The sequence below is a fragment of the Zingiber officinale genome, chromosome 3B (assembly GCF_018446385.1).
Source record: "Zingiber officinale cultivar Zhangliang chromosome 3B, Zo_v1.1, whole genome shotgun sequence".
Lineage (NCBI taxonomy): Eukaryota > Viridiplantae > Streptophyta > Magnoliopsida > Zingiberales > Zingiberaceae > Zingiber > Zingiber officinale.
The window spans coordinates 113914159-113925903 of record NC_055991.1 but is presented as its reverse complement, the minus strand read 5'-3'; the positions used below and the strand labels follow the sequence as shown (position 1 = coordinate 113925903).

At 41.0% G+C, this 11745-nt stretch overlaps 1 protein-coding gene across 2 annotated transcripts; it reads left to right on the top strand.

The window, feature by feature from the left end:
* The first annotated feature begins 4001 nt into the window (after positions 1 to 4001).
* Positions 4002 to 6090, top strand: LOC121967322 (UPF0481 protein At3g47200-like). 2 transcript variants are annotated; one of them, XM_042517470.1, is made up of 2 exons: positions 4002 to 4136; positions 4233 to 6090. In XM_042517470.1, the coding sequence occupies exon 2, from the start codon at positions 4349 to 4351 to the stop codon at positions 5702 to 5704; it is 1356 nt and encodes a 451-aa protein (XP_042373404.1). In that variant the 5' UTR covers positions 4002 to 4136; positions 4233 to 4348; the 3' UTR covers positions 5705 to 6090. The 2 variants fall into 2 exon arrangements, with proteins under 2 accessions (XP_042373404.1, XP_042373405.1); XM_042517471.1 differs by having other exon boundaries at positions 4043 to 5005; positions 5087 to 6090.
* The last annotated feature ends 5655 nt before the right edge of the window (positions 6091 to 11745 follow it).

Below are 11745 nucleotides of genomic sequence, written 5' to 3'. Positions count from 1 at the left end.
AGACTACATGCTTGGACTTACATCGCCAAGACTCATCCTTAGACTTTCCTCATTTTCCAAGATCACCCTTGGACTTTTCTTGTTGTACCTGTATCTTGCACACTCACAATACATATCAAATATAACAATAAACCTAACTTAAACCTTTGCGCAAACATCAAAACTTAGGGTATCCAAATTACTCCAACAAAAAATGGGACACATGGTGTTCTTCCTTCGATGACGATGGATCATCCCATGTTGCTTTTAGGTTTTTGACCTTCTTCTCTTTTTCTTTTGAGTTCTTCTTCTCTTCCTTCTTCTTTTATGCTTTCTTCTTTAAGAGGGGCATTCATCTCTCATGTGTCATTCTCCTTGGCAATTGTAACAAATGACCTTCCTAGTTCTACTCTTGCTTCTTGAATTTTTCCTAGCATGGGATTTGTTAGTAGAAAATGTTTTAGATATTTTTCTCATCTTCCTTACAATATATGCCTTTTGATCGCTATCCATTGAGGTGCTTGATTCTTCAAAGTCGGAGGATGATGGGGATGAAGACTTCTTCTTCTTACCCTTTCCCTTGTTTGCCACAAGGGCTACTCCTCTTGATCTATGGGCTTCTCCATCTAGCCCTTCAACTCTAGTTTCGTGGAGCTCCATTGTTGAGAAGAATTCATCTAAAAAAGATTTCTCTAGATCTTTTGAAATGTAGAATGAGTCTACAATTGAGCTCCATGTCGAGGCTCTTAGGAAAGCATTAATGACTTTCATCATAATGTCTTGATTGGAGAATTTCTCACCTACACTTGTTAGTCCAATTAAAATTTCTTTAATTTTAGCATGAAGTGAAGATACCTTTTTTCCTTTTTTAAGTTTGATGTTGTTGAATTGAGTTCGGAGAAGGTCTCCTCTTGCTAACTTTGCCTCTGATGTGCCTTCATGAAGCTCTATGAGCTTTTCCCATAAATCTTTGACACTTGTGTAGTTCCCAATCCAAGTTACTTCTTATTAGGGAAGCACATTTAGTAGGTGGTGTATTGCCTTTGAATTTGCTAAATGTTCCTTCCCTTTGATTCTTGGTCCATCTTGTTATGTCAATTGTCTCATTGTGTTCATCCTTAGGTGCTTCAAAATCACTTCTCATGATTAGCATTATATCAAAATTGGTATAAAAAAATACCTCCATTCTTTTCTTCCACCAAGAGAAGTCTCCTTCGAATTTGGGTGGTTGAATGTCTAAGCTGACCATTTGATGATGTTGCTCTTCTTGGCGATTAGTCCGTTGAAGGGTATCCTCGCTCTGATACCACTTGCTGGAGATCAGATGGCCGGCTAAAAGGGGGTTGAATAGTCGTGCACCCCCAAGTCATTTAGTTCTCTACAAGAAGGTTAGTGTGCAAGCGGAAATATAACTATAACAATAAAAGCAATGTAGAGAAAGAATATCAAACGCTAACACAATTCCTTTTACGTGATTCGGAGATTGCTTGCTCCTACTCCAAGGCTTGTCTTTGAGGTGTACGAACCCTTAATCCTTCGGTGGATTAGTCTCGGCAATCTCCGGCTAAAGCTTACTCCTTCTCGGTGGAGTACAACCTCTCACAAGGCACTCTTCTTCTTTACAAGATTGAGAATAGGAATTGGAAGAAGAGTGTTAGGCTTTGGAAGCTTGGAGGCCAAGACTAGGAGTGTATCAACAAGATCAGTAACCTCCTTCAATGCTCCAAGCTTCCAATATATAGAGAGGAAAGAGTTGATCACAAGACAACTCATTTCCTGCGCAACAGTCGATTGACACTTCCATCAGTCGACTGATGCAACCGTTGGTCACAGCCAACGACTACTTGGCAGAATCAGTGTTTCTACCAATGACCGCTAATGGTCACTTACCAGTCGACTGGTCACTGCTGGCTGAGCGAACAGAATGCTTCTGTTCGCTCCTGGTCGACTGCTCAGCTGACTGGACTAGTCGACTACCACTTCCATCAGTCGACTAGTCCCGATTACACACTCACACTCATCCTTTCCAGAGTTGCCCTTTGAAGCCCTCTTCCTTGGCCTTCGTCCCTCAGATGCACCCGAGCCTGCGGCCCCTCTCTATGTCATCCTTCATGTTGCCTTGAAGTCCATTTCATTTGGCTTCACTCCATTGCTCCTCGTCCGGTGGTCCATCAAATGTCTTCCACACTATCCTTCACCGACTCAAAGATCTAAGCCCTTGGATGAGCTTCTCAAACGTGGTCACACCAAGTTCCTCATGTGTTTCACCAAGTCCTGCATGACTTAAACACATATCAAATACATATGAAAGCCTAACTTAAACTCTTTGACACACACATCAAAATCATGATTGTACTGAACAAACTTAGGTCGATTGCACCAACATATATGACCTTAAATGGGTCCAATCGGACTTGTCTAGATCTATCAATGGATTTAATTTGGTCAAAACACATTAATTGACTTAGATACCTCAGATTGCAACCATTTCAGGTCTTGTGGCTCAGTGAGGCTATAAGGAGTCCAAGGTGTTATTTATTACATATTTTGGCTTCTCCGAAGTGTTAAAATTTTATCTGAAAAATCAACTAAAGCATAAACTCATTCATTTCATGCCCACATTGGGCCTGATATGAATCCATATTAGTCCTAATATGGGCATGATATGGATTTATATCAGGTCAACGTGGGCTTGATATGATTCATGTCTGGCCTACGATTTGAGTTTACTAGATTTTTTTGATAATATTTTAACACTTTTGAAAAAGCTGAAATATGCTATAGGCAATATCGTTGAACTCCTTACAGCCTCATAAATCCACAAGACCTAAAATGAGTATAATCAAACCTGTCTAGGTCCATAAGTAAGTTTTGGTCAAAACTCACTAATTGACTTAGAGATGTCATATTATAATCATTTCAAGTTCTGTAGATTTCGGAGGTTGTAAGGAGTTCAACGGTGTTGCCCATTGCATATTTTGACTTTTCTAGAGGTGTTAAAATTTTATCAAAAAAATAGCTAAACCATAAAACAAATCATTTCAGTCCCACAAGGCTTTTAATTTAGATAATTCTTTTGATAAAATTTTAACACCTTCAAAGAAGTTAAAATATGTAATGGACAGTATCGTTGGACTCCTTGTAGCCTCAGAAATCTATAGGACATGAAATGAGTCTAATCTGACGTCTTTAGGTTGATTAATAGTTTTGACCAAATTAAACCCACTGATGAACTTGGACAAGTTCAGTTGGACACATTTCAGATCCTGTGGATTTCTGAGGTTGCAAGGAGTCCAACGATGTCGTCTATTGCGATTTTGACTACTTCAGAGGAGTTAAAATGTTATCGAAAGAATCAGCTAAAGCCTAACCCCTGTGTGTCTGATATGAATGTGTTTATGATTTAGCTAATTTTTTTATAAAATTTTAACACATATGAAAAAGTCAAAATATTCAATGGAAGACATTGTTGAACTCTTTACATCTTCAGAAATCCAAATAAACTAAAATAGCTACAATATGAGGTTTTTGGGTCGATTAGTGAGTTTTGAATAAAATCCACTGATGGACCTAGATAAGTTTGATTGGATCTATTTTAGGTCCTGTAGATTTATGAGGTTGCAAGGAGTCCAACAGTATCATCTATTGTATATTTTGTCATCTCCGCAGGTATTAAAATGTTATTAAAAAATTAATTAAATCTTAATCTCAGTGGATCTTATATGAAAAATATCAAGTACACGTTGAACCTGATATAAAAAAAAAATATTAGGATCATGTTCGATTTAATATGAAAATATATTAGACCTAATGTGTATACATGTATTAAAAAGAGAGAGAAGCGAAAGAGAGATCCATATCAGAAAACACATAAGAGTAATGATCGAGAATTAAATAGAAATAATAGAAAATTAAGTATACCTTTTTTTGATAAATATTAAAATATAACGTGTCTTTTAATCAATTAGTAAACCTGAGTCCTTTGCTAAACTATCTGTGATGCCAGAGATGATAACGCTGGAAGTCCTTTGTTTTTTTCCCCCTTTTAAAAGAAAAGAAAAGAAAAGAAAAAGGATGTCAAAGCACCGACACTTTCCCAAGTCTGATACCCTATCCTCCTCTTCCAGACAGCGAGGCAGGTTGCCGAAACGATCTAGGTTGGAGCTGCTCTACTGGTTTTGTTAATCATCCTTGTTTGCCGACCTTTAGTTCTTCTTCTTAATCGTCTCCTTTTTTTTTCTATATTTTGTTAGTTAATTTGCATATTTGTATGCACGAGCTATTTAAGTTTGCTTAAGTTCTTGGAATCCAGAGCTACAAGTCTGCAATCAACTCTAGATATCCTTCAAAGGTTGTTTAACTATATGAGATGGAAAATGATTCTATCGCATCCCTCGATATTCTTAGAGATGTGCATCTCTTGGCGAGTTTTTTCACGGAGAAACTGGCCTCGGAAAGCGAACCGAAGGAGGGCATCCGGGCGACGATCTTTCGAGTTCCTGAGAACATCCGCAGAACCAATGCCTATTCTTTTGAACCAAAGATGGTCTCCCTCGGCCCCTACCACCATGGAAAGCAACGCTTTCGTGCAACGGATGAAAGGATCAAATTGCCCTATGCCACCAACTTTTTCAGGCGCTCCGCGGACGTGACTTTAGTCCAGCGCATTGTCGAGCGATTCAAGAACTTGGAGTCGTCTTTACGTTGTGCCTATTCGGAGCAGATCAGCATGACCAGCAATGAGTTCGTGGCGATGATGATGCTCGACTGCGCTTTCATGGCCGAGTTTCTACGGGAGCAAGCCGCGGGGTGTTATGGAACACAGAAGGAAGAGTACTCGTGGAAGTGGGCAGCTCCATCGATTATGAACGATATGTTGGTGGTCGAAAACCAGTTCCCTCTTCGTCCCCTTCTTTATCTCTTCGAGAAGTGCGGCTGGGATGATATTAATATCGATGGTATTTTTTATTCGCTCATGCAGCAAATTCACCGAAACCTCTCTCCGACCTCGAACTTCAACTTGCGCGTCCGTTCAGATCCATTAATTAATTCAAGTTCCCATTTGCTCCATCTTTTCCATTCAAGTCTTATAATTGTCAAACCGCAGTACAGGGAAAGACGGCTTCACAACACCGACTTATCTTCCTTCCCCAGTGCAGAGATGCTCCAGGCAATGAGAATTCAATTTACAAATAAGATCAATTGCGAGAGCTTCTTGGACATCACTTTCGACGCAAGCAAGAGATCCATGGAGATTCCTCAACTCCTCATCAACGATGACAACATCTCCCTCCTCCGAAACCTCATCGCTTTCGAGCAGCAATGCCATGGGGTTGGCTACTACATCTCCACTTACGTTTGGTTCATGGACTGCCTGATAAACACTGACAAGGACGTGGCGGTGCTCCGGAAACATAACATCATCGTCAGCCGCCTGCGCAGTGATGAAGAAGTGGCTCACGTATTCAACAAGCTCCGAAGGACGGATGCCCCTGTCGTCGACTTGAACAATTTCTATCTTGCAGAGGTAATGAACACTGTGAAGAGCCACTATTTCCAGAATCGGTGGAATTATCTACTTTGGGCATTGTGGCATTTCTCATGGTTGAGGCAAAACTATTTCAAGAATCGGTGGGTCACAATCGGTGTCACTGCAGCTGTGTTCTTCAACCTTCTCACTTTGGTGCAAACTGTATATGCAGTTCTCAGTTACCGCAAGCAGTGAAAGCTAAAAGAGATAAAGGAGAACAGTGTTCTTACTGCCCATATTTTGATGCTTCACGTGTTTCTTGGATGTTACATTCTGTCACGGTGAACGCGATTCTTCGTGCTTGATGACACTTGTCCCACATTTTGATTATAGTTTGTGTTTCTTCTTTTCACTCTTACGTTTCATCAATTGTAGCACATATAATTGTGCTGGTGTGATGTGTGTGAGTGTGATTAGAAGTTGAGTTGACTTTGCTTTATGCATGAATGATGTAGTGAGGATGATTATGTAAATGACTTGAGTGATGAGTAAGGAGTTCCCTCACTTATGACGATAAATTCCTAGATATGTTTTATGGTTTGATATTCGATTTGAGAGTTTTTATCTCTCAATTCAGTTTTTATACCTATGTACTAATTTCCGTAAGAGAGATAAAATAAAATTATTGACCGGATCAAATTACCAAATCAAATCATATTAGTATTTAAATTATTCTAATAATTTTTTTATAATTATTTTCAGAATTATTCTTAAAATAATTCTATTATTTATTAATTAGTTAATTGACCAAGTACTTTTTGAGACATTATATATTGTATTGCCCTTAGGACATGTTGTGCCTAAAGGATGTCCACATATCTCCACAATGGTATGATATTGTCCACTTTGGGCCTAGGCCCTCATGGCTTTGCTCTTGGGCTCTCCCCAAAAGGTCTCATGCCAATGGAGATATCATGCATCATTTTAACCCCATGATCTTTACCAAATCTTTTCAATGTGGGATTTTGATTAAACTCCAACAATCCTCCCCTCAAACAAAGGACCACAATTATTCTCATGGTCAGGGCCGCCTCCCCGCGAGCATCCGGTCATCCTGACCTGCTCTGGGCCTCCCCGCAAGCATCTGCGCCCGGTCACCTTGACCTACTCCGGGCCTACCTGCGAGCATCCGACCACCCTGACCTACTCGCCTCACCGCAAGTACCCGGTCACCCTAACCTGCTCCAGGTCTCCCCGCAAGTACTCGGTCACCCTGACCTGCTTCGGGCCTCCCCGTAAGCATCCGGTCACCCTAACCTACTTGCCCCCTACAAGTATTCGGTCACCTTGACCTGCTCTGGGCCTCCCCGCAAGCATCTGCGCCCGGTCACCTTGACCTACTCCGGGCCTCCCCGCGAGCATTCGGTCACCTAGACCTGCTTCGGGCCTCCCTGTGAGCATCCGGTCACCCTGACCTACTCGCCTCCATGCGAGCATCTGGTCGCCCTGACCTGCTCCAGGCCTCCCTGCAAGCATTCAGTCACCCTGACCTGCTCTGGGCCTCCCCGCAAGTATCCGATCACCCTGACCTGCTTCGGGGCCTTTCCCATAAGCATCCGATCATCCTTACCTGCTCCGGGCCCACCCTCAACTTCGTTCAAGGCCACCCCACATGGCATCTGGTCTGGACCATGGCTCTGATACCATTTGTTGTGCCCAAAGGATGTCCACATATCTCCACAAATGACATGATATTGTCTACTTTGGGCCTAGGCCCTCATGACTTTGCTCTTAGTCTCTTCCCAAAAGGCCTCATGCCAATGGAGATATCATGCATCATTTTAACCCCATGATCTTTACCAAATCTTTCCAATGTGGGACTGATTAAACCCAACAGGACAAATATCAATGAACAATAGATTTTATTACTCTCATATTATTTCTTGTTCTCTCCCTATTCTTTTTCTTAACATGGTATCAGAGCATTTTTTTTTATCTTTCCTCAATTCCTTGAGGCGGAGATCCTATAAACGACGAATTTTAAATTTTTCCCTCAAGCCTCTTCTTTTCTCCTACGTGTTTTAATTTTCTTATTCTTCTCTATTTTTCAGAACAAACGAAAAATACTTATTTTCTTCCACTACCAATTCCTTTGCTTCTCTTTCCTCTTCCTTAATCTCTATTTTTTTCCGTCTCCGTGGTTTTTCTCCACTACCACCGGACAAGTTATTTTTTTTTACTTTAGATGTCAAATACTCGACAACAGCAAAGAGGCCAAAAACAAAGTTTAGACCGATGTCAGATTTGTCATATCATTGGTCATACTGGAAATATATGCCCTAAAAGACTTGATTGATCTAGAGTAAAATGTCAAATTTGTCTTGAAATTGGACATTTTGGTATTCAATGTCCTAGTCCATTTGACTTAAATTTCATTGGTGGATCTACAGTCTCAAGACAACCATCTATTTCACAAGTATATCCTAAAGTTCTTTGGTCTGTGCCTACTTATGGTAAAACCCCAGAGTTTTCATCTACTGATTGGTATATTGGCAGGGGAGCAACTCATCATGTCACATCAGATTATAATATCCTTATAGACGTAATGTCATATTATGGCTCAGATACGGTGCAAATAGGCGATGGTTCAAGTTTTCAAATTGCTTATAAAATACCGAAAAAATGGTGAATAATGATAAGGGAATTTTCCAAAATTTTTAGAAATTTTTCTGGAAATTTTCGGAGACCGTATGGACGAGTTTACGGGGATAAAAAAATGGGGCATGGGAAAGCCTGTTTAGGTTATCCCGTTTTAACGAGGAAATGTTTATTTTATTTAAATCATTTCTTTTTTCCTTTTTCTTTTCTTTTATTTCTTTTTTTCTCCTCTCCCTCGCCGTTTCCCTCATTTTTCCCCGTGTGCCATTCCTCTTCTCCTCCGCCGAACTCACCCCGTGCCCTAACCTCCTAGCGCCGGCGGTTTCCTTCTCCTCTGTCCCTACCCAAGCGCCGGCGAGCACGAGCCACCGCCGGCCGAGCTGCTCCTCAGCCCTAGCGCCGCTACCTCCCTCTCCCCTCCAGCGACGCGGACTTGACCGATCGGCACCACTCGATTTCCGGCTGCCATCTTCCTCTTGTGCCCTAGCCGCCAGCCACCCGAGCGCCACAACCGACGCCCTCTCCGATCTCCTCACAGCGCCACCTTTTCCTCTGCCCTAGTTCCTCAGCCGCCGTCTGTGTGAGGTCTCCAGCCGATGGTCTTCTGCCACGCCAAAGGACCCTAGATTTTCACCAAATCCAGAGAAGGGTAAGGAAAAACATTTCTTTTTGTGGCTGGATGGATTTCTAGGTTGATTTATGATGTTCTTTTGATCCGGGCAGTGAGGAGTGTCTTTCAGCAGCCACCCATTTTCTGGCAGCCACCTTCTAGCGGTGAACAACCCTATTGGGCAACAACTCTTGGATTCCAGTAGCGTGAACGGTTATGGAACTTGAGGTAAGGCTTAGGGTTTGTTTTTATTTTCAATTTTGTGATCTGGTTCTTATCCTGCCGTGAGCAGCACTTGGGTTGTGTGGAAGGTTATGCTAACTAAGGATGGTGGTCTCTAATTTTAGATTCAATTCGACGGTGGTGTATCTGGTTTTCTGCGGCTGCCCCTGTTCCGACAGCAACTACATGTTGTGGATCAATAGAGGAGACTGTGGTGTTGAGGTAAGATAATTAATTAGGTTGGATTATGTATGAGTTGGATTGTATAATTGGTTGTACAAGTGTAATTGGAATTAGGTCTATGTTATTGTGTTAATTAGGGTTTGACCCTAATTTAGTGCAAGAGATTTTTATTTAGCTATTTATAGGAATGTAGCTAAATAAAATATATATTTATTGGTGACACAGGATTTTGACGCAAGACGAGTATCTCGACGTCGGATTTGGACCGGATACGATCCTTTCTTTTGGAGACGGGTACTTTGACTTTATGTCATTTGATATGCATAATAATGTCTTTAACAAATAGCAACGATTGTGTTTTCTTATTTGCTTCGGTTGATCACTACCTGATCTGTTACATGCTTGTTTATTTATTTGCCATGCACCTCATGTTAGTATTTACCTGATTATGCATATTTATAGAGGTAGTGACACAACCCTGTTATTTATCATGTTCAGGACCTAGGGTTTTTGATACCTTATCTGGTCTGTGTACCTTGATTTGATTCATTTTCCTATGGTACACATTTTATATTTATATATGGATATTGCTATGCTGTTCAAGATATTGCCATGTTTAGTGTCATGCATCATCTCGCATGATTGCATGTTGTCCGATAGTATGCTCCATTATTGTCGAGCACATCACCAGTTACATGTATCTGTACACACCACCACTCATGGGTTAGTGGTATATCAGACAGGTGTGTGGTAGTTCTGTTGTTTGACTCCGTTGGTTTTGTGACTCAGCGTGGTAGCCGGCAGACGGTTCTGCTCTGTTTGGTTCCACTGGTTTAGTGTAGCAGCGTGGTAGCCGGCAGGCGGTTGGACTCTGTTTGGCTCCGTTGGTCCGCTCATGGGTAGTGTGACGCAGCGTGGTAGCTGGCAGAGATTTCCTCCCCGTCACCGTGCACCGGGAGATGAGAGCATTGAGCTCCCCCATTTATGATTTGGGGAAGGAGGATAGGTGTACTCCGACAGCATCCCGTCCACTCGGTCACTCATCAAGAGAAGTGACGTCAGAGTGCATGGTTGTCACAGCCCTACCCACTCGGTTTCACCATTGTGTGTGACATGGCTGACTGACGCCAGGGGTGACCATGACATTTGCATCATATGCATGATGCATTTATTGCTTGTGTTTGCTGCATTTATATGAATGCATATGATTGACATGCATACAGGATTTATGACACTCTTGGTCTGACGACCCTGTTGTACTTATACCCTGGTCCTGGTTAGTACAGTTTTCTCCTGCTTATTTCAATTTCATTTACCCTTCTTATATCAGGAGACTGTACGCATGATTAGTGCTGGTTGTTATTTACTTTATTATGCATATCAGTTGTTACCCACTGAGTTGTTGAACTCATCCCCGTGGACACTATCTTTTCAGGTACCAGGTTGTTTATGGAGTCGCTTGGAGTATCCTACCTGCCGGTTCCCACATCACATTAGAAGATCTGTCTCCGTTTTTATTTATTTGTATTTTGATAGATGAATGTGTGTATTTGGCTTTGTGTTCCGGTTTTGTTTCCGGAGTGTTATGTTGTTGTGTGGTGTAAGCCTAGCTGGCTAGCAGTGTTTTGTTTTATTTTGTATGGGCTTGTATTTATGTTTTTCCGTTGTGTTAGTTTTGATTTCAGCCGAGTGGGCTGATAAAAATATATATAACTGCGTGGTTGTTGTTATATTTGTCCAGCGGTGTAGGCTGAGATTATTAACTGTGTGGTTGTGTATATATTCCAACCGCATGTGGCTGATGTATATTGTGTCTGTAGAAATGTTTCAGATTGTCACCCGTACAGGGGAGGTGTTACCGAAATTTCTTCGGACAGGGACTTTCCCGGGGCGTGACATTGCTAATCTTGGAAACACATATGTTCATTTATCTAATCGAACTTTTCACATGCGCAATGTCTTTCATGTTCCATCTATCACTAAAAATTTACTTTCTACACGTCAGTTTTGTCTTGATAACAATGTCATTTTTGAGTTTCATCATAATCATTATCTTATAAAGGATAGAGGAACAAATGTTATTGTGTTTTATGGGAGAATAAAAAATGACCTTTATTGTTTTCAGAGTTCTTCAATCAAAACTTTTGTTGGTGAACGCACAAATAAACCAGCTTGGCATGCTCGACTTGGTCATCCTTCCTTTCGTATTATTCAGTCAATCATCAATAGGTATGATTTACCTACTTCTATTACCTCATCTCTATCTCATTCATGTAGGGTCTGCATGGAATCTAAAAGTCATAAGCTACCTTTCTCTTCATCTGATCATGTTTCTAATTTTCCACTTGAAATAATTCATTCTGATGTTTGAGGCCCTGCACCTATTTTGTCTAATCAAGGTTTCCAATATTATGTTATATTCATTGATCATTTTAGTAAATATACTTGGCTCTATCCTTTGAGAAGGAAATCTGATTTATTTGATATATTTTGTAATTTTCAAATTCAAGTTGAACGATCTTTTAATCGTAAAATACTCTCTTTTCATTCTGATTAGGGAGGCGAATATCAAGCTCTCTATCGTCATCTTGTCTCTTGTGGAATTGTTCATCGAGTTTTTTGT

What these genes read in the sequence shown, in the direction of transcription:
- LOC121967322 (XM_042517470.1), top strand. Translation starts at nt 4,349, where the DNA reads ATGGAAAATGATTCTATCGCATCCCTCGATATTCTTAGAGATGTGCAT.